At 42.5% G+C, this 23,521-nt stretch overlaps 1 protein-coding gene across 3 annotated transcripts in view; it reads left to right on the top strand.

Moving 5' to 3' along the window:
* The window catches only part of CACNA1E (calcium voltage-gated channel subunit alpha1 E), a 359,405-nt gene that overhangs the window by 99,692 nt on the left and 236,192 nt on the right, over positions 1-23,521 (top strand). For all 3 annotated transcript variants that reach the window (XM_064276555.1, XM_064276554.1, XM_064276553.1), the window contains exons 4-6: positions 19,977-20,080; positions 21,156-21,308; positions 22,464-22,645. In XM_064276555.1, the coding sequence (XP_064132625.1) occupies positions 19,977-20,080; positions 21,156-21,308; positions 22,464-22,645 (439 nt within the window). The remainder of the gene's footprint in view (positions 1-19,976; positions 20,081-21,155; positions 21,309-22,463; positions 22,646-23,521) is intronic.

Here is a 23,521-nt window from a genome sequence, read left to right as displayed (position 1 = left end):
GATAGTGGAGAAAGATGAGGTGAGAGAGACAGGTTTGGCCAAGGTCATGCTGGGCCTCGTCAGCCCTGGGAAGGAGTTGGGATGTTATGATAAGTGTAATGAGAAGTTAGAGGATTTTAAGCAAGTGGGTCTGATTTACACTTTGGAAAGTTCACTCTGCTATTTGAAGAATGGGCTGTAGGGGGGCATGTTTAGACTAGAAGGCCAAGGGGAGGGCTGAAAATGCCCAATGAGGTGAATATACAAGGAGAGGTGTCTGCTCTGGAGCAAAAGACCGGGGCAGGGTGGGGGGGGGGGCGGGGGGGGGGTTGTCATTTGCATCCAAATGGAGGCTTGGCTTTTAAGGACACTTAGGGAAAGTGTGTGGATCAAAAAAAAACGGGGGAAACAAAGATGAAACCTTTGGACACATCCGCTTTTTAAAGGGGGGTGGAGGAAGAGGAGTAGGAGAAAATCAGAAAAATCGTAATTCTGAAGGAAAGGGAGCGATTTTAAAGGAGGGGTGGTTAATAACGCCAAATGCTGGAGAATTGTAAAGTACCATAACATGAAGGGAGCCTTGCGTGGTGCAAATAGTTAATGCACTTGGCTGCTAACCTAAAAGTTAGAGGTTCAAGTCCACCCAGAAGCTTCTTGGAAGAAAGGTCTGATGTTCTGCTTCTGAAAAATCAGCCATTGAAACTACTATGGAGCAAGTTCTACTCTGACACACGTGGGGCCTCCACGAGTCAGAATCAAATCAATGGCAACTGGTTTTATTACATGAAGACCAACAAGTACATGGAGACTATTGATGACCATAATGAGGGTAATTTTTGTAGAATGGTGCTGGTGGAAGCCAGATGGCAGCGGGCTGAGGAAGCAGAGTTTGCAAGTGTACACCAGCCTTGAGGAGCTGGACAGTGAAATGAGGCAGGTGAAGAGGGGGCCCCCTGAGTACACAAGGAAGAGCTGTGCAAACAGATAGGGAGTAAGGATTGAAGAAACAGGAAAAAAGAAAAACCAAACCCATTGCCATCGAGTTGATTCTGACTCAGTGACCCTACAGGATAGAGTAGAACTCCCCTGTAGGGTTTCTAAGGAGTGACTGGTGGATTTGAACCGCCAACCTTTTGGTTAGCCACTGAACTCTTAACACTGTGGGGGAGGGCGAAGGGAACGGTGCCATTGAGGGGGTGGCATCTGGAGCATCAGAGGGAGGATTCCTTTGCAACTTGTGGAAAAATATCACCTCTGCTTCTTTTAGGAGAACTCAGTCCACATTTGTTTTAAAAAGTCTCGGTGGTTTAAAAAAAGGAGCCAATGATAATTGGAGTCTTTTTTCTATGTATTTCTTGAATTTTAGTCATATTTCAAACCTAGCTATCAAAACATGTCTATAGCTCTTGACATGAATGTAAAAGTCACATCCAGCTCAGTGGCCCTCCCAGACAGAGCCACGAAAAATGACTTTTGTGAAGAGCATCTGATTGATCTCTGTGACACTGACTTCAAGATGTTAGGGAGTTACTGTAAGCATCTTTGCCCTTTTTTTTTTTTTAACGGTTGTTTTCCTGATTATAGAAATACTATCTCCTTATTAAAGCAACTTTGAGAAGTACAGATAAACATAAAGAAATTAAGGGTAACCTGTAATCCTGCCACCTAAAATAATCACTGTTACCATTTTAGCCTATTTCCTTCTAGTCTTTTTTTCCGTTTTTTTTTTTTTTTTTTCCTGGAGTCTCTGGGTGGCACAAATGATTAAGTGCTTGACTGCTTGAATCCACCCAGAGGCACCTTGGAAGATAAGCCTGGCCGTTTGCTTCTGAAAGATCGCAGACTTGAAAACCCTACGGAGCAGTTGTGCTTCTGTGTGCGTGGGGTTGCTATGAGTCAGAACTGACTCGGTGACAACTAACAACAACATGCATTTTTCACATTGTTAAATTTATGTTGTACATAAAATATCGTTCCCTTAAAATTATACTGTTTTCCCTCTTAACCTTGGTTATATGACGCCTTTTCCTAAGTTCTTACAAGTTCCCGTAGAAATAGGATTTTAAAGGCTGCATAATATTCCTTGGAATGAATGCACTATACTCAACATTTTCCCTATTGTTAAAGCACTGAAGAGTGATTTTTTTTTTAAGTCAGGTTTAGTGAGATACAAGGAGCTCCAGTGGTGCAATGGTTAGCATTTGGCAGTTTGAACCCACCAGCGGCTGTGTGGGTGGAAAGACCTGATGATCTGCTCCCCTAGTGATTACAGCCTAAGAAACTATGTGGGGCAGTTCTACTCTGTCATACAGGGTCACTATGGGTTGGAATTGACTTGATGGCACACCACAGCAACAATTTACATTCAGTAAAATTCATCCTTTTTAGCTATACAGTTCTGTGTGGTTTTGTTAAGTGTATATAATCGTGTATCCACTAGGTACAATCAAGAGACATCACCTCCTAAGTTCCTTGAAGCCCCTTTGTCATCAGTCCTCTCTTCGTATTTCCAGCCCCTGGCAATTGCTGATCTGTTTTCTGTCCTATAGGATTGCCATGATTTGGAATTATCTCAACAGCAACAGGCTTTTTTGTTGTTGTTGTTGTTCACTTCTTTTGGTCATTTTTTAAATTGGGTTGTTTGATTTCTTATTATTGTGATTAAAAAATTACTATTGTAGGTAATGGTTCAGTGAACAACTTCATATGTAAAACATCCTCATTTTAGAGTGTTGCCTTTAAAATAAATAATTTCCTAAATTAAAGGGTCCAAAAGAGCGAGCATCTTCAATATCTTTGTGTATGCATCATCCAGTTGCTTTTCAAAATGGTCATATCTATTTACTGTCCTCCTAGCGGTGGTAATTTGATAAGTAGAACTGACTATTGTGTTGTTTGATTTTGAATTTGGCTATAATGCTCTTGAACATTTTTCATGTAATTACTGAACATCTTATATTTCTTCTTTTGTTAATTGTCAACATCCCTACCTTTTCCCATGCTCAGTTAATACTGAGATTTGTCGTGGCTGTTTCTATACCAGGTCAGTTACACAGTATGTGAAGCTCAGTGCCAGGGTCGGTGGTTTGCAGTATTTTCATAAAATATTAACTTGATCTCAGCTGGTGTCTCTCATGCTCAGAGGTCATGAATTAATTTGCATAACTGGCAAGGTAAAAATAACTTCAGAACTTCAGAACAGCAGCCAAGTTAAACTTGGACCCTGGGTGCCAGCGTTTCCATAAGGGGCAGTGGTCCCTTTGTCTAGACTCCATTATTAATAAACACACTGTATTGTTCCTTATAAACAGTAGGGAAAAAAAAAAAGGAAAACGGTTCTCTTAAATCCTTCTCTGAGAAAATGGCCAGGCCGCTTCGTTCTTCCGTTGTGAGAGTAGCCACTTGATTCCTCCATCAACCAAGCTTTCTACTTATTCACAGAGAAAGTACAATTAAAACCACTAACTTTGTGCTTGCATATCTCAATCAAATAGATTTGGGTAACAATTAAACAGTTCCTGTAGGTAGGCACAGTTCTTTTTAATTATTAAAATTGCCTGAATTTTATTGTATTCCAAATAGGTGGAATGGGATGTGATATGACTCAGGAGTACTAGAATGGATTTTGGTTTAATGACTCTGAAAAGTAACAAGCATTATGTTTTCTTTGACAAATAGCTGTAGTTCATTCTGGGGCTCTTCGGACTCTTGATATTTTATAACACCTTTTTTTATGGCTACCTCTTCACAGACACTATAATTGTAGGTTTGCCTCTGGTGCAAGTATAGGAAAAAAATCTTTTTTTTTTTTTTTTTTGGATATTTCTCATTCTAGAAGACAGATAGCATATACCTGTCATGCAGATCAGTCTCTCAGGCATTTTTATAAGCAGAACTAGGAAAGTGGAACAATGGACAAATTTTTTTTTTGGTAAAATTTCTGGATCCACGGATTTGTCTGAAAGTGTCATTGATTTTAGAAGCTTTTGTAAACTGAAACAGATCCTTTTTGTCAGATATTTCTCAGACATGCAAAGGAAGTGGCCCCCACTCAGGGCTTCAAAGAATTAGTTCCTTCTGGCTCGAACCCCTGCTGAGAATTTGCATATCTAACAAGTTCCCAGGAAGTTACACATAGAATCACCTGGGAATCTTGTTAAGATGCAGATTCTGATTCAGTATATCTGGGGTGGAAATGCAAATTTCCATTTCTAGCAAGTTCCTAGGAAGTAATACATAGAATCACCTGGGGATCTTGTTAAAATGTAGATTCTGATTCAGTATCTGGGGTGGAAATGCAAATTCTCACCTGGGGGTATGAACCAGAACCAACTGGTTTGAAGCCCTGCCCCAACCTCAACAAAGTATGAGAAGGTGGAATTTTATTAGGTTTTTCTTTTCTTTATACTTTGAAGGATCCCTTTGGTCAGCCCTCTATCCAGTGTTAACCTATATTCATCAGTGTTTGATGTGTTTGGAAGAACAGTCTGACTTACTCCAGGATCATGAATGTGCATAAATTTTCAGTCTTTTGGAAGCTAGAATATTGTTTCAGTATCTTAGGATATAAGCTGCTTGCAAAGGCAATACCAAGTGAAGAACGTGTGCATTCGCTAATTGATATATTGGCTCCAGGCTAGTGGCATGGTCTGAGTTTCTCCTCGTTTTTATGTGTGTCTCTTAGCTCTTGTCGGTCTGGCCATACCAGTTATATCAACTTTTACTTTGATTTCTTATCCAGATGGACAGAATAGATGAGTGGGTCATTGGGAGTGACAGAACCTAAGTTGGACTAGTTTAAACAAGGAGGGGCTTTTCAGGGAAGAGGGGGTCTTACAGAGCCACCAGGATGCAGAAGTGCCAGGACGCATCCAGCCTCAGGAACTGCAGGAACGGGGCTTCAGCTTCGGGGGAATTCTGTCCTTCTTCCATTCCTTCTTGCCTCTGCGGGGTCAGCTTTATTCTTCTTTCTCACTGCAGCCAGCTTTCTCATGTACCAGAAAACATGGACAGTAATGGCTTCCGAACCTTTTATGTTATGGCTTCAGCTCCCTCAGAAGAGATCAGTCTAATTCTATGAGTCCCAAATCCAAACATTCCAGGGAAAGAGCTTCCCATTCCAAAGTGGGTCAGATGCCTGCCCTGAACCTATTAACTATGGCTGGGGTGCTGTGTGGGAATATTGCAGCATATGGGAAGACCTGTAGGGTTGCTGTGAGTCAGAATTGACTTGGTGGCAATGGGTTTGGTTTGGTTTTGGTTATAGGGATGGGATGTTGTCAGAGGAAGAGCAGGTACTGACAGCAGGAACAGAAGGGGGCTGATCTGTATGAGCAGTGTTGTATCACAGAGCTAGTCTCTGTAACTAGAGACTGGGGCTCATTAGTACATTCTTTTCGCTAGGCGAAGCCTCTATCTGGACAATTAGTTGGGTTCTGTTCCACAGCTGGGTTCTGCTCTATCCCTGGTCAGCCATCTCATAAATGCTTGTTCTTGGTCCTGAAGGGGACTTGGTGAGAGAAAGTGTGTGGGTGGTGGATCAACAGAAATTCCCTCACCACTACTAGAAAAACAACTCGAAGAACATGTATTTATGTTAGCAAGTTCTTATAATGTGGGATTTCCCTCTCCAGCAATTCCCCTTCTTTGCCAGCTCTCTGAAGCACTGTTTTGGTAACATTCGTATGATACTGCAATCACAGGACACCATCAGGCTCTGCAGAGAGGCAGCTCTGTGGTCGTCCTGGAGAAGGCATTTGTCAAATATATGTGCCTTTGGGATGTATTTCTAGCTAGAAGCCATTATCTTTTCTAGCTGCAGAAAGCAGCCCAAATTTGGAATCTGAAGTGAGTCTCAGTTTAACCATTTACTATCTAGGTGACCTTGGGCTAGCCACTTTATTTCTCGGAGCCTTAATTCTCAAACTTATAAAAATAGGAATAATGGTACTTGTATGAAACAGGGTCATGTAAACTGTGATACAACTATGAGATATTTTCCTTTTTATTATCATCATCATCATCCGGACCTAAAAGATAAGATCACAGCCATTGAAAACCTTGACTCTGACTCACGTGCAGTCGCCATGAGTCGGAATCAACTTGATGGCAACTGGTTTGGTTTTTGGTACCCATCTCTTGGAATTTCTCCTTGCTGTGTCTGAGTGAATAATCAGGGACTTTGTCAGCAGAGAGAAAGAAACCCAAGAACATTGGTAGGAGCTTGACCTTTGTTACCACTATACTGAGGTTAAGCAAATAAAACCCCCTTCTGTATTCTTCATCTTGTGTCATTTGGGGGAACTCTTCTTTTTGGATTAAGGCTTCCTTGAGACATATTCACGTCCATCTTTATGCAACTCCCTAAAAGATGTTTAAAGATTAGGAGACAAAAGGCATTTTTATCAATGCTGATAGTTACTCAGAAATAGTTTGTGGCTGGGAGTCATGCTGACAATCTATTCATTTCTGAATGGGCTGAGAGGGGCTGTGTGTATTTTTCCCTAGTATGCGTGGGGACTTGCTGTGAAACACATGGTCGTTGCATTTAATCTGGCCGTTAAGCATTGCTAAGTTTGAAGGAATTCACTATATGAGAAGTTCCCCTACAGCAGTGGTTTTTCAGCTAGGGGTGATTTTGCACCCCTGCGGACATTTGGCAATGTCTGGAGACACTTCTGATTGTCATGATTTGGAAGCAGGAGCTATTGCTTTTGGCATCTAGTGGGTTGAAGCCAGAGAGCCTGAGAAACATCCTACAGTGCATGGGACAACCTCTACAACGAACGATTACCTGGCCTTAAAGGTCAGTAGTGCCGCGGCTGAGAAGCTCTGTCCTATAAACCACCTCTCCTAGGTGTAAAACGATTTGGTCATTGGGCTTTCTTTCAGGTAGAGAAAGAGAGAATTTTTAAGTTGTGATTTTCTGCTCTTCAGAAAGCATCTTTTTGGGTGATGGAAAGTTTGTACTCATTAAGGGTAGGGTTGCACAGCTGATTATTGTAATTGCTGCCAATAAGTTGTAGACCTGTAAAAGGTTGAATTGGCAAAAAATGCCTGATAGATGTATTGACAACAATGACGAAAAGAACATGAGAAGCTGCTGAGGCTGCTTATGTACAACCAAACACCTCATGGGAACCAAATGGGATTTGGATGTTCAGGGTCATGGTTTCGTGGGACATCCCAGTTAACTGGCCTAATAATGTGTTTAGTGCTTCTGTCTACCTCCTAGTTCGTTGCGTAGTGCCTGGGGTCTTACAAGCTTGCAAGCAGCCATTCAAGGCACAAAATTGGTCTCTATTCGCCTGGAGTAACAGGGGAAGAAGGAGAGCTAGGAATAGAATGAGGATATGGCATATCTGGCTAACTGCCCCCATGAACAACTGCCACCTTTGCCATGAGACCAGAAGAACTGGATCGTGCCCGGCTACCATTACTGAGTATTTTGATCAAGGGATCTGTAGAGGAATCCTGATCAAAAAGGGAAAGATGAATTTCAAATTCTCATGGACTCCAGACTTTCTGAAGCTATGGAGATTGAAAAAGCCTGTGAAACTATTGCCCTGAGATAGTATTTAAACCATAAACCAAAAATATCCCCTGAAGTATTCTTAAAACCAAACAGTAGTTTAGCTTAACTAGTAAAAAAATGTCTGCCTTGAGCATTTTGCTCTTTTAAGAACTATCTATATGGAATCAGGTTGACAACAGCAACTAGAAAGATTGGAAAGGAACCTTTGGGGGAAGTGAGTTTATGTTAATGGGGGAGGAACAACTCAGAAAAGGAGGGTGAGAATGGTTGCACAACTCAAAGAATGTAACCAATGTCACTGAATTGTACATGTAGAAATTGTTGAATTGATGTATATTTTGCTGTGTATATTCTAAAAACAAACAAACAAACAAAAAAACCCCAACATACTTTGGGACTACTTGATACCCACTAAGATTCTTCCGAAACTTAGTTGAGAGCCTCATTTTACATTCTGGAAATGGTTGCCTAACCTTTGTTAAATACAAAACCACGTGTTCGCTCTTGGAAATGGCACAGATCCTCTCCTTTGCAAAGGGGCAAGTTGACCCTTCCCTCCTCCCCATCCTCTCAAGAAATATTAGGGCTTATTGACTGCCCACTCTGGAGAGTGGCAAAATGTTGCTACTTCAGGCACCTTAGGAGGGAAAAAGGTTTTCCCTAGAAGCCTATGTCTGCAGTTCTTCGAAAAGTACAGCAGAACTGTTCAAGGCAAACTGTTCCATCATTCTGGAAAAACATCAAGTCACCGCACTGTGTGATTAAAGCCACGATTTGTGTTGGTCCATCTTGTGTCTTTAGGACAGTCTCCTTAGAGAGAATGAGGGTGTGTATTGGCTGGTCTCTGCACCTGGGCTTCAAAGTGTGGGTCAGCTCCATTGAGAGGGTCATGAAATCAATTTAGTTGGTTGCAACCAGCATAAAACAAAAGGAACAAAGGAAAACTTGAAAAGAAAATATGAGTACATCACAAGTAGAAAGAATAAGTATTGTTCTATGAAACATTAGGTACATTATTTATGTGTATACATGCTGCTTATGACGTAAAACATATTTCTGACTGTAGGCTGTGGCTCAAGAGGTTTAAAAATCATTGCTTTATATAATTCTACTTTTGTTCTAAGCTCATGGGTCATCACTTTTCACTTATGACTCATGGGCCTGAGTTCTGTTACCTGCCCATTCCTAAATCAGTTACTACCCAAGCCGATGGAATGAGCCTAGAATAATCTAGATTCACCCTCTGTTATCAGGGAAGATGGCTGTAAGGGAGGCAGCACCAGTGTCTGCCCCAGGAGGAACTAGTGTGGCTAGGAGGTGGGATTAATTCAGGTGGAGAGACCAAGGTAAACAACCAGTTATACCACCACCTGGGGAGGGGGCTTGGGGATGGGGTGAGAGACCATTGGTTAAATTAGGAAAACTCTTTCCATCTCACAGTAGCAGTGTGGGCAACCTGATGCTCCATTGCCAAATTTAAGCCTGGAGCTCTTTGAACACTACCAGACTTGATCCAAATCCAGTAACATAGCCTCTGAATTCTTCCCTTATTGGACGTTTCCTGATCTTTCCAGCCTCTTCACTGTCCCTCTCCCCCTGGCTCACTCGATTCCAGCCACACCAGCCTTCTTTTATTTCTTTTCTTCTTTTTTTTTTATTGTACCTTAGATGAAGGTTTACAGAGCAAACTAGTTTCTCATTAAACAGTTAGTACACATATTGTTTTATGACATTGGTTAACAACCCCACGACATGTCAGCACTCTCGCTTCTCAACCTTGGGTTCCCTATTATCACCTTTCCTGTCCCCTCCTGCCTTCAAGTCCTTGCCCCAAGGCTGGCGTGCCCCTTAAGTCTTGTTTTGTTTTATGGGCCTGTCCACTGTTTGGCCGAAGGGTAAACCTCAGGAGTGATTTCTACTGAGCTGGAAGAGTGTCTGGGGGCCATACCTTCACGGTTTCTCCAGACTCTGTCACGCCAGCAACCTGGTCTTTCTTTTTGAGTTAGAATTTTGTTCTGCATTTTTCTCCGGCTCTGCCTGGGACCCTCTATTGTGATCTCTGTCACAGCAGTCAGTGGTGGTAGCTGGGCACCATCTAGTTGTACTGGGCTCAGTCTGGTGGAGGCCGTGGTAGATGTGGTCCATTAGTCCCTTTGGACAAACCTTCCCCTTGTGTCTTTAGTTTTCTTCATTCTTCCTTGCTCCTGTAGGAGTGAGACCAGCAGAGTATCCTAGATGGCTGCTCACAACCAGCCGTCTTTTAGTTCTTCAAACCTGCCAGTCTCCTTTCCGCCTCTGGGTCTTCTTGCACGTGCAGTTTCCTGCATCTGGGGTGCTGCTCTTCCCACATTGTTTTATCTGACCTACTTGTATGCCCCCCTTTGTGCTTATATGCCATTTCTGTAGCAAAGCCTTCCTTCCCTGGCCTTCAAGTTACTATAATTGTGATCTATTTAGTGTCTGCCTCCTTCTTTAAGTTTTCTGAGGACCGCCACCATCTCCATCTTACTCTCCTTTGTAACCCCTGTGCCTGCTACATAGTATAAAACAAACAGATCTGTTGCCATGAAGTCAATTCTGACTCATGGCAACCGCATGTGTTACAGAATAGAATTGCTCCACGTGGTTTTCTTGGCTGTCATCTTTACAGAAGCAGATTACCAGGCATTTCTTCCATGGTTCCACTGGGTGGGTTCGAACCACCAACGTTTAGGCTAGTAGATGAGCAAAAACTACATCACCCAGGGATATGCTCAATAAATATCAATTGATTATAGACTGGGCCCTGGGCCCTGGGCTGGAGTTAAACCAGAATGAGATCAAGCGCTCCAGCACAAGGTATGGGGAGGAGTGGAAGGTGTTTGTAGATAGTGGGAACTGGGCTGGGCCTGACATCTCTTTTCCTGTTTCCAGCTTCATTTCCCTACAACAAATATATTTTGCTTCTGTTAGTTTTTTTGACTAATACGTAGAGACTTAAAATGAAGCGAAGTCTTTAGAAATTGATTCTCAAATCAAATTGCACGTTCAGTAATTTATTTAAAAGAGAGGGAGACCAAAACATTAGTTGCAGTTCAGTAGATTTTTGATAGTTCATAATTGTTTACACATCTGCTTAAAACTTCCTCAGTCTGAGGAAGAGTCCAGCTGATCTGCTTCAGTGGAATGTGTTAACATCCATTTGTCACTGAGTCAGGGGCATTTCTTGGGCACCACTGTTACATGTCATCAGGGAAGGTGCCATGGCAGATGAAAATGTGAAAGTATCTGCCATCAAGGAACTGGCTTTTTTTTTAATTCATCTGTACTGCTAAAATATTGTCATTTACTTAGTATTACTGATGCCATCATACATAGGCTCTTTTTTAAAAGACATTTTATTGTGTTTTTTGGTGAAAGCATACACAGGAAATTAAATTATCATTTAAAAATTTCTACACCTATTGTTCAGTGGCATTGGTTACATTCTTCACAATATATTAGCATTCTTTTTATTTCCATTTTGGTTGTTCTGTTTCCATTATTCTAGCTTCCCTGTCTCCCCTAGCTTTCTCATCTTTGGTCTAGGGTAAATGTTAACCATTGGTTTCATCTAGATGACTGTTTTGAGAAGCACAGTATGCATGACTGATGTTATTTATTTTATGGGTCAATTTGTCATTGGCTGAAAGGTGACCTCTGGGAGTGGTTTGAGTTCCAATTTTAAAGAGTATTTCAGAGAGGTAGTCTCAGAGGTTCATCTAGCCTCTCCCAGTCCAGTAAGTCTGGCCATTTCTTTTAGGAATTTAAGTTTTGTTCTACTTTTTTCTCCTATTCTAACTGAGACCATCTGTTGAGTCCCTGGTCGGAATGGTCAGTAGTGGTAGCCGGGCATCACTGAGAAACGGGCTTTTATCTGAGTTGAGGGGTCAGACTAATTCTCGTTAAATGACTAGCTAATGATGTAAGAACAGTATGTAATCAGGTCATAATGTTGTGCAGTTCTCTGGGTGTTCAAAGAAAGGGGGATTCTTGTTGCAGGTGTGTAGTGTCATCTGGGCAGGCTTGGCTAACAGAGCCTTAGAGCCAGAAAGAATCGGAGAGACCCCTCTGTCTGATCACTTCACCTTGTAGATAAGAAAACAGTTACGTTCTTTCTCTTTTTCCTCTGCAACATCTACTTATTAAATATTTTCTATGAACCAGTCTGTAGTAACCATAGCTTTTTTTTTTTTAAGCTATCCCTTATCTGACTTCCTCTTCCTACTGTCCCCTGATCTACCTTTTGGGAGAATCTTTTATTTTGTGTGCTCTTGGTGGGAGTCTTGCTCATCTTGGAAGCGGTTGAGGACTGTCCTACTGCAGCCCTATTGAGCAGAGGGGGCATGTACCTTAAACTTGGCCAATCATGTGCTTTTTTTCCCCAGGACTTCTACTCTTAAGCTAGTGACATTATAATACCTACACAGTTGGTAGTTATATCCATAACAATATCTGTAGTGGCTTAAGAACTAGATTTCCTGGCACCTTACCTTTGCCATGTGTATTAGCCTCCTGTTGCTGCTGTAACAAATTATCACAAACTTGATGGCTTAAAGCAACACACATTTATTCTTACAGTTCTGGAGATCAGAAGTCTGAAATCAGTTTCGCTGGGCAGAAATCAAGATGTCAGTAGTGCTGTGCTCCCTCCAGAGGCTCTAGGGGTGTCTTAGTCATCTAGCTCTGCCGTAACAAATACCACAAGTCAATGGCTTTAACAAAGAGAAATTTATTTTCTCACAGTCTAGTAGGTTACAAGTCCAAATGCAGGGCGTCAGCTCCAGGGGAAGGCTTTCTCTCTCCGTCGGCTTTGGAGGAAGGCTTCCCCTGGTTGAGGAGCCTCTCAGGCACAGGGATCCTGTGTCCAAAGGACGCACTCTGCTCCTGGTGTTCCTTTCTTGATGGTATGAGGTCCCCAACTCCCTGCTTGCTTCCCTTTCCTTTTCATTTCTTGAGAGATAAAAGGTAGTGCAGGCCACACCCCAGGGAAGCTGCCTTTACGTTGGATCACAGATGTGACCTGGGTAAGGGTGGTGTTATAATCCCACCCTAATCCTTTTAACATAAAATTACAATCACAAAATGGAGGACAACCATAGAATACTGGGAATCATGGCCCAACCAAGTTGACAAACATTTTTTGGGGGACATAATTCAATCCATGACAAGGGGCGAATCCAGTTCCTTGCGTTTTCCTCTCATAGAGCTGTACTCCTTGCATTCCCTGGCCCTTGGCTCCCCTCTTCCTTCATCTTTAGGATCAGCAGCACAGCATCTTGCTACAGTAATCACATTGCCTTCTCTCTAGTTAAATCTCCCTCTGCTTTCCTCTTACAAGAACACTTGTGCTTGTATTAAGGGCCCACCTGGATAATCCAAGATAATCTCCCCTTCTCAAGATCCTTAACTTAATCACATATGCATAATTCATTTTGCTGAATCAGATAACATACAGTTTCTAGGAATTAAGATCTGGGTATTTTGGGGACATTATTTACCCTATCACACCAAGGCTCCTGCTTTCCTATTTTCCCAGCCTGGGCTCCCAGTATCCCTTCAATTCTGTGAGCCCCTGATGTATCATCCTCTCAGTAAACTTTGTTTTAATTGAACATAGCTCAAATCAGTTTGTATTGCTTACAACCAGGAAACCTACATGGTATATCAGCACTATGGGAGGAATTTGACAAGCATTATCTTTTTTAATCCACATGTTAATCCTCTGTCCCCATTTTACAGATAAGAAAACTGAAGCTTAGAGAGGCTGGGTCAGTTGCATAAGGGCAGACAGCTAGTAGGTGTTGGAACTGGGATTGGAAACCAGCCAGTATGACTCGAGAGTGCACCAGTTTCTCAGAATCCTAGTCCAAGTCTCTTGGTTATAGATGTTTCTCAAGGAGGAGGTAGGGTGTCATCTGGGCCTTGAAGCCTGGATTGTATTATTTAGGCAGAGGAGAGAAGGCAAAGGAGAGGCACTCCAGGCAGTAGGGAGACCTGAGATTAAGGAGTGAGCCCGAGAGATGATTTAAGGGAAGAATTTGACAGACTTTGGTGCCTCACTGGAGGTAAAGTGATTAAAGAGATGAAGGAACCAAATACCTATGGAATGCTTTTAAGCAGACACAGCAGCTCATTTATGTTGCCCACCCATGGGAATGACATCCTAACTCACCCTCTTGCCCCCTCAGGGTCTCTTAATATTATGGGCTGGTTAAACACCCAACACCCTTTGCTAGTGTTAATCAGCCTTTTCTCACAGATGCTAATGAACAGCTGCCCTTTGAATGCTAATGATGCTCTCTCTGTGGATTTATATGGGTGGAGGCAAGCAGGTGAACTTTGGAACTCAGGAGAGAATCCTGGGACTAATGCTAACAGATGCCTGGCTTATATGCTTGGAACTCAGAAACCAGTTACCAGTTGCATCGAGTCAATTCCAACTCATGGTCACCCCATGTGTGTCAGAGTAGAACATTAGAGGTAGGGCTGGGTTGTGGCATTCCTCAAGAAACAGTTACTGAGCATAGCTCCATAGCGTTTCCAATGGCTGAGTTTTCAGAAGTAGATCACCTGGCCTTTCTTCTGAGGTGCATCTGCGTGGACTTGAACCTGCAACCTTTTGGTTAGCAGCAGATTGTGTCAACTGTTTGCACCACCCAGGGACTCTTTGGAACTTGGAAAAGAATTTGCCCATTTCTTTAGGGCTGGGGCAGTGACTAAGAGAGGTGTTCTTTATTTGATCATTTCAGATCACCACCTATGTGGAGTTGCTAGATTTAGTAAATAAAAATATAGGACGCCCAGTTAAATTTGAATTTCAGATACAAAACAAATAATTTTTTTTAGTATGAGCTTATGCTAAATATTGCATGGGACATACTTATACTGAAAAATACTGGTTGTGTATCTGAAATTCAAATTTAACGGGGCATCCTGTATTTTACCTGCAACCGTAAACCTAAGCCTGTTGCCTCAGAGCATTGATTTCAGCCATGGACGTGTATATAGTCAAAGATGCCCATGGAAACAGACAGACCTGGATTCACAAGGAGGCTGAGACAGGACCCCACGGTCAAAAGGAGTGCAGGGTTAATGGCTTCTTTGGGAGACTGATTTAGGGAGAGGCGGTTTGGTTGTGATTGTCCAGGGCATCACGTCTGTCTTCTGCTCTGCTGTGCCACGGTAGTGGTGGCCATGACTTTGGAGAGCTGGGGCCATACCCGTCAGTCCCTTTTCTTCTGATTTACTCTGTTAACCTGTTACTTTGGAGAACGGGGGCCATACCCATCAGTCCCTTTTCTTCTGATCTACTCTGTTAACCTGTTGGCCTGGAGTGGCCTCTGGCTCATGGCGACCCCACGTGTGTCAGAGTAGAACTGTGCTCCACAGGGTTTCGGTGGCAGATTTTTCAGGAGTGGGTCACCAGATCTTTCTTCTGTGGCACCTCTCGGTGAACTCGAATGGACTCCCAACTTTTTGGTTAGCAACCGAGCGCATTAACTATTTTACCACCCAGGGACTCTTCTTTTCTGCTGACAATTAACTGCAAAAGCATTAGAGGTAGGGGTGTCTGTGTCATTCATCAGGAAACAGTGAACGTTTACTGTGTGCAGAATGCTACATCTATGCTGGTGGTGGTCATGGGTTTGTGTTTGCTCTCCCCCTGTCCTCTGCTTAGTGGGTGAAGTAATAATTAAGCATCACTGTGTGTACAGGGCTCTTCATTGGCTCTATGCTTATGGTCACAAAAGAAATGGAAACCATGGGTTCTGCTCCTGAAGAACTCATGCATATGCCTCTTGGGGCATTGGAGAGCTTAGGTGTTTGTAAACTCAGTACTGGAGTTATCCTCACTTGCCTCACTCTGATTTTGTGGTGTGCATGTCCCTCCATGCGTGTATATGCAAATATTACAGCAGTACCACCTATCAATTAAGCTTTTTTTTGTAGCAATTGGGAGAGGTGCAAGGAGTCATGGTAATTCTCTTGCTTGTCCTGGGAGTGAGTGATCAGCGGCAAGTCTGTAAGAGTTGACGGTTTGTGCCATGAAATGAAGAGAACAGAGTTCACTGGCCCATTTGGGGACCAAGCACTGTGATGTCAGTATTCTTAGCAGCATACTGGACTAAGCAACAGTGGAGCTGACTGGTACTGAGAAACCATTGTGCAGCATAATGGCAGGGTGGGAAAAGGATTGGCTTTGATATCAGAACAGAGCTACCTTTTTATTCCTGGTCTTACCGTTTATTAACAATTTAATTTTTTTGAGCCACAGTTTCTTCTATGAATTGGAGACAATAGTGATAGTAGGATATTTTTGAGGATGTAGTGAGATAAGAAATCCTGGTGGCATTGTGATTAAGTGCTATTGCTAACCAAAAGGTTGGCAGTTCGAATCCACCAGGCGATCCTTGGAAACTCTATGAGGCAGTTCTACTCTGTCCTGTAGGGTCGCTATGAGTCGGAATTGACTCAACAGCAACAGGTTTTACAGGTAATGAGATAGCGTACTTGAAAATGTTAGCCGATACGTGAGCACTCTGTTACTGCCTTCTTTTCCATTCTCATAGCACTTGGTAAACACCTCTGTTATGACGCTCTTCACGTTGCGTGATATTTACTCATATATATGCCTGTCTACTTCTACTAGACTGGGAGTCAAAGACCATTTCCTACTATTTACTTTTTCCCTGGCCTCCTGCATAGGGCCTGCTACATAGGAGGCCCTTAGTTTGCTGAGCTGTATATACTTCAATACTGAGATTCTGCTGGGAAGCAAGTCTTCAAATGTTGAGATGTCCTCTTTCCCTCCTCTGACTCTCCTACTGAGGAGTGAACAGATCCTGTCCTGAGGGATCTACTTTGAGAGCAGGAGTCTTAGATTATACTGGAAGATTCTCACAGACTTTAAAATGCTTGAGGATAGATTTCCAGTACCCTCCTCTCTGCACCAACATTTGTGTGAAGTAGCATCCCAGCTACTTCTAGGTTTTCTGTAGTATTTCTCCCCATTTGATCTCTGCTTCAGTAAATTTATTAATTTCATGAGTGCAGTCAATCCATGAAGCATTTATTGAGCACCTATTACTGCCAGACACTGGGCTAGGCTTAGGGAATACAGAAATGATCAGAACAGTATCTGCATTTGAAGTGTTCCACGTCTCGTTGGGAAAAACAAATGAGTAAAAACAGATGAGAATTTCTCTAGATGTGGTAAAGGCAGTGATGGAGGTAGAAACAATTTTATGGGAACATAGAGCAATTTTCCTCAATTAGCTTTTTTCCCATAAGAATTCCATTGCCTCTGATTCTAACAGGTGGACACCATAGCCAAATTATAATTTTTTTTCCCTCAAGGATTATTTGAGCAGTGGGAATTGGGAAGCAGCCAGTGGCTAATGGCCATCAGCTAATGGGCACCACTGTTACATGTCATCAGGGAAGGTGCCATGGTAGATGAAAATGTGAAAGTGCCCCCTCAGTGGAGGAAAGACAGATAATTCCAAGGGCCAGGCGAGCAGGGGCTACAGGCTACCATGGCCCTGGCTGCAGTTTGGTTAGGCTTGGTGGGATTTGGGGAGCAGGTGGGTGCAGCAGAGGCTGCACTTGGATAACAGAGTTGGAGCACATATCGTGGCTGGTGACGTGAGGCCCTGCAACAAATACCACAGTTTTGCTTTTCTCTTTCAGGTTGGCTTTACTTTTGTTCTCTTTCGAATGTGAACTTCCTTATTTCTCTGACATTTGCTTCTCCACCACCTTTCATCTCTGAGTTTTTTTTTTACTGCTCACTCCTCTACCATCTCATTCTCCTTTCCCTCTGCCATTTCTTCTCTCTCACTACACTGGTGCCTTCTTGCCTTTTAATTTTGTTTTTCTGCCCCTACCTCCATGTTCTGAAATGTACCTTGTTAAGCTCAGGGCTGGGGAGGAAATTTTCATTTGCAGCAGCCCTTTTTAGAGTATGAAAGAGCATCTCATGTGTATCTGGGTATCCTAGGAAACAGAGCTGTGGCTTCTGAACAGGGCACGTTTCCCCACTGTGTTTTTAAGACAGAGTGAGCCAGAGAGAAAGGAGACTTTCCCTGTTGGGCAGCACACGAGCTTGAGGTGCAGTGCACCCTGCCTCTGTTAGATGCGTTAGTGGAACAAAGGTCCCATTTTCCTGCAGTTCTCTATCATTGCACTCATCCTTGAAGTTTTTCTCTCTCCTTGCTTCTTAGTTTTTTCCATTTCTTTCAGTCCTGTTTTCCATGTTTCTCCTTGTGATATCTTCTTATTAGTTTTTCTTTACTTATTAGAATGATTTCTCATTTTGCTTGGGAAGGTAGGATTAAAAGCAGTGTGGGGAACCCCTGCTCCCCTAAGTCCTCCCTGTTTACATGAGGGTATTGAGGTTTAGGCTGGGAAAAATGGAGATGTGCAAAGTGTGCCTAACTCCTGTAATTCTTTATGATAGTAGGCTTTCTTTCTGTTTCTTATTTTGAGGTAGTATTAACATAGAATTTTGGCACCCATCTGTCAGTTTGTTGTACTGTGGTGGCTTGTGTGTTGCTGTGATGCTAAGGGCTAGTCCACCAGTGTTTCAAACACCAGTAGGGTCACTCATGGTCAACAGGTTGCAGTGGAGTTTCCAGACTAAGACAATCTAAGAAGGAAGGGCTGGTGATCAACTTCTGAAATTAGCCAATGAAAATCCTATGCATTGTAACAGAATATTGTCTGATATAGTGCTGGATGACGAGCTCCCTAGGTGAGAAGTCACTCAAAATACACAGTGGCCGTGACAGTTGACTTGAGCACACCAACGATTGTGAAGATGGTACAGGTCCAAGCAGTGTTTCTTTCTGTTGTACATGGGGATGCCGTGAGTCAGAGCCAACTCGACAGCAATTAGCAACAGCAAAGTTGAAAGAAATCTTTAGAGGTCATCTAAATTAATCTTCAACCCAATGTAGGAACCCTCTTTACTTCCTAGTAGATGGTTTTCCCATCTGTGCTTGAATATGTTAAATATAGGGAAGTGTACTACCATACAGTGCAGTCCACTTTATTGTTGGCCAGCCATACTTGTTTCAGAGTTGTTGCTTATGATAGTATATTTCTTGATCTGTGTTATTTATACCTATTGACTCTAAATCTGTTTTCGAGAGCCACACAGCATAAACCTTCCCTACGGTTTTCTTTCAAATATTGAAAGCACCTCAACTATTGATGGGACTTCAGTTGTCTTCTTTAGTGCTTATTTCAAGCCCTTAAGAGAGGTTTTCACTAAAAATAATTAAACAAAAATCATTTTTGCCACCCTTTGAAACTCCGCTTTCTTAATGACTCATTCCACAGTGGTTCCAGATAGCTGAGATTGTCCTGTACAGGTTATGAAAGAGAAAAAGAAAAGTGCTACCCTACAGAAGGAAGAATAAAATTAACTATTGTTGCAAAACCAATAGTATTAATATTTGTGTTAGACGAAATATTTATTTTACACATTGTAGTTTATGGAACACTCTTAATTTTCAAGATCATGTAGCTTTATTTTTATCATTAGGCCACGGTACTCCCCTATTTTGTAGATGAGGAAAGTGAGGCTTGCAAAGATTGAGCAATTTTCCTCAGGTCACCCAGTTCTCAAGTGAATGATTTAAGACTTAAACCCAGTTCTTTTGACTCTTAACCTTCTACTGTGTCTTTCATAAATACTTAAATGTCTTTGTCTCTCTAAAGTACCTGCAGTCTTATGGGATTATATGAAATAAATTTTCTCTTGAAGACTAGGTACTTGGTGTACATAATCTGATAGGAATGTTATGTATTTTTGTGTGTGTGTTTGTTTCTGAATATGGCTGTAAAAGGTGAAAAAATGAAAGCAAAGGAACTCAATCCAAGTCACGCAGTGGCTTTGGACAATTACAAAAGTACTGTGTGAGGATGAGTAAAGTTATTCCCTAATTATAAAATTGGTGTGTTTGGTAGAAATTCTAAGTGTCAAGGTGAAGAAGAACGAGTTACTCCTTTACTGAAGTTAATCCAGAGAAACGAGACAAATCTAAGAAAATTTTGAAATAAAAAAAAAAAAATGAGGACCTTGGTAGTTTGGAAAGGGAAAAAGGAAGTTGGCAAGGGTCAAAGGAGAGTCAGGAACAAGGTTAGGGAGCAGGGATGGAACCAGATGCTGGGGACCTTGTATTCGCTCATGATTTGGAATTATGATTCCAGCGTGATGATTAGTTTTCTTTCCTTGCCAAGTGAAACCCAGAAGGCTAAATTTAATTCTACTTAGTACCACTGGTGATTCACCCAGGTTCGGGTGCACCCACATGCAGCTGGCATCAACTCTGTGTGCTTTCCAGACAGCTCCTGCTTCAGCCCAGCTTCCCCGTATATGAATGAAAGGGGAAAGCCAGACTGTGGTAATCTTGACCCTTCTGTTTCTCCATTGCAGCATCCTGGCTACTGCGGGAACCCATTTCAACACACACGTGGATCTGAGGACCCTGCGGGCTGTGCGTGTCCTGAGGCCCCTGAAGCTCGTGTCAGGGATTCCCAGTGAGCATCTGCCTTTCTTCTTTCTGCTCTGCTAAGAGCTTCACTGATGTGTCTTCAACTGGATCTGGGGTCTCAGAGAATTTAGGATAAACAAGAACGAATTTCTACTGGGAGGGAGCCCAGCTGTAATAAATAGTGGCGATGCAGCTGTCTGATATAACATTTTATATTTAAATTTAACAGCTTTTTTTTTTTTCAGATTTAAAAGAAAATGGAAAATCTTTATAGAAAATTTGGAAAGAGAGCTATAAAAAGAAAAATGAAAAGTACTTATGCTATCACTCAGAAATAACTTTTATAAACGTTTTAGTATATTCTTTTCATTCATGTTTTTCCCTGGACATTTTAATATAACTGGGATCATACTGCATATATAGTTTTAGATTCTGTCATGAACATTTTATTTTCCTGACATCAAAAGCACTTGGAAAATATGACTTAAAAATGCATATTATCATCTGTCATATATGCATCATGATTTATTTAGCCCTTTCTGTGTTACTGGATATTTAGATTATTTCAGGTTTTTTTGCATCCATAAGTAGTGCTGCCAAAAAAACCACCTTTTTACTTAAATCTTTATTCACATCTCTGATTATTTGTTTAGGCTAGATTCTAGAAGTATAATTTTTGGGTCAATAGATATGGCATTTAATTAGTCATGGTTGTACCAGCTGCCCTTTCCCTGACAGTATGCAATACAATATGGATGAAACAAATGAGGGAAGGGCTGAAGGCAAGTAAATAATCAGGGAATGGTGAGAAAGTAGAAGGAATTGATCCCTGGGGGAAGGGGAGGTGGCAGTCTCTGGCTTGACTTGTCCTGGGTGTCCCTTTGGGAATTGTCTATCATCTCACGACCAGTGGTTCTTTTCCCTGAAAGACTTGCTCTTCTCCTGCTACCAAAACGAACAAACAAACAACGACCAAATCTGTTGCCATCGAGTCGATTCGGACTCGTAGTGACCCTACCACTACGAGTCACCTCTTCTGCTAGGACAAGATAAATGGAGCCTGGCCTATCAGATGGTGGTAAGTGAAGACTACTTTTGTCATTCTCTTTGATTCCTTCTAGGCTTGCAGATTGTATTGAAGTCTATCATGAAGGCCATGGTGCCTCTTCTGCAGATTGGCCTTCTGCTCTTCTTTGCCATCCTGATGTTTGCTATCATTGGCTTGGAGTTCTACAGTGGGAAGTTACACCGAGCATGCTTCATGAACAATTCAGGTAGAGTCACTATTTCCAGTCTTCTACTTCCTCCCTTCCTCTCCGCTCTGGTCATTGGGGTGGTTCAGAGACATTCTGACGCTGGTTGGAGAAGTATGTTCTATCCTAATCCTGGGATTAGAATCAGCAGTTTAAGGAAACTAGCGTCGGTAGCCTTTTGAGGCACAGCTAGTCTAGAAAGATCCCACAGTTAACCCTGATATTGCAGATCAAATAACCCCTTAAGTTTGCTGTTAAAGGATTTCAAGTAGGAGTTCTCAACTCCCCTATCACACGGTAGAGATCTATCAGAATGCACTTAAAATGCCATTTGCCTGGAGAAATACCCTTTGTACAATGGCATCTTTTGTCCACAGGCCAGTGAGACATGGGAATCTAGAAGTCTAGGGAGAAATCAGACTTGAGTTCCTCCAGAAATGTGAAACATCTCCCTCTGCTGTGCCCCATCTCATGATGTTCTGGGTGTGTAGAACAAGGGAGCTCTGAGTTCGGCTTGATTGACGGGGTACACAGCCTCAAATTCTCATCAATTTGTGTCTTATTTGTTCTTTCTGAGTTGAGTAGAATATCTTAGGAGGGAAGAGGATAGGACAGAGGTTGAAGAATTCCAACCGTGTTCTCTTTTTGTAAAGAATCCTCAAAGGACACCTCCCACTTTGCATTTTTATTTTTTATTTTTGCCTTTTACGTAAGACCAGAAGTCCAGGTCAGAAAAACAAACAGTTAAAAGCCACTGAAGGGACTCTAGTTTATAACTGTCTCTCACATACCCAGGAAGAGCTCAGGGCTCTTCCTGGAGCCTGAAGTTAGAAAATCAGTAAGATTCGACTTCCACCTCAAACTCTTCAATGTGATCCAGTAATGTCAATTGCTGTGGCATTGCAGGTGAAGGCAGAGGGTATGACCTGCAGAAAGTGAGGGGCCATATGGGGGAGAGGCTTTGTTTTTAGACGAGATTGAGAAGCATTGGGCTGAATACATGGTATGTGGGCTGTGAGAAATAGGGAGACCAGAGAGGAGAGAGAGCCTGAGATAAAGACGGGCAGGCCTCTTTCTATGGGAAATATAACTGCTTGCTTATAGCATCCTGGGGTCATTTCTAGCTCATGCTAAACATCACGTGGTTTATTCTCCACCTTCCGAATGTGTCTGCAGGTATTCTAGAAGGATTTGATCCCCCTCACCCATGTGGTGTGCAGGGCTGCCCAGCCGGTTATGAATGCAGGGACTGGATCGGCCCCAACGATGGGATCACTCAGTTTGATAACATCCTTTTTGCTGTGCTGACTGTATTCCAGTGCATCACCATGGAAGGGTGGACCACCGTGCTGTACAATGTGAGTGGAGCAGGCGGCGGGGAGGCTTCTGGGGTAATTTGGGCTTGGTTAGCCTGGGGAGAGGAAGAGGGTATGCAGGGGTAATATCAAAAATATTTAATAACTTGTTGGGCATGGGCACACTCAAGAATGGATGCTGGCTGTAAGCAATGGTTCAGGTGTTCTGTACATACTGGTTGAACTTCAACATTAACTCTGAGTAGGTGGGGATGTAGACTGGACCCTGGGAAGTCTTAGCAGTTCCTATCCCTCTACTGTCTGGCCTTTTGCTAAGTGGAAGCACACTGTTTCTTAATACAATTAGGAAATTGCATCCCATGTTGAATGAGTGAACGTGCTAGTTAAATCAATGAAGCAGTTATGTAGTATATTCTGCTGCAGGTTCGACATGGCGGTGGAGTTGAGAGAGGGGTACCAAAAGATGTAGGTTTCTTGATCAGTGACCTCAAAATGATTATCATTGTCTCGGGAAGATGTTACAGAAGTTTTCAACCCTGGTTGTACGTTAGAATCAGCTGAAGCCTTTTAAAAAATCACATTGCCTGGGTCCCCCTCCTGACCGATTAAATAGGACTTTTTGTAGGGGTAAAGGAACCCTGGTGGCGCAGTGGTTGAAGTGATTGACTGCTGACTGAAAGGTTGGTGGTTGAAAATCATCAGTGGCTCTGCGGGACCAAGATGTGGCAGCCTGCTTCTGTAGAGATTTACTGCTTCGGAAGCCCTAGGGGGTCACTTTGAGTAGGAATCAACTTGATGGCAGTGGGTGTTGGTGGTGATGTAGGGTGACGGCCTGCCACCGATAATTTTTAAAGCTTCCTAGCTAACTCTAATATGCAGCCACTGTCACGAACTCTGACACTACATGCACAAAAAAAC

This window comes from Loxodonta africana, chromosome 25 (assembly GCF_030014295.1).
Source record: "Loxodonta africana isolate mLoxAfr1 chromosome 25, mLoxAfr1.hap2, whole genome shotgun sequence".
NCBI lineage: Eukaryota > Metazoa > Chordata > Mammalia > Proboscidea > Elephantidae > Loxodonta > Loxodonta africana.
Note: the sequence above shows the minus strand (reverse complement) of the source record. Positions and strands in the feature narration are given on the sequence as shown.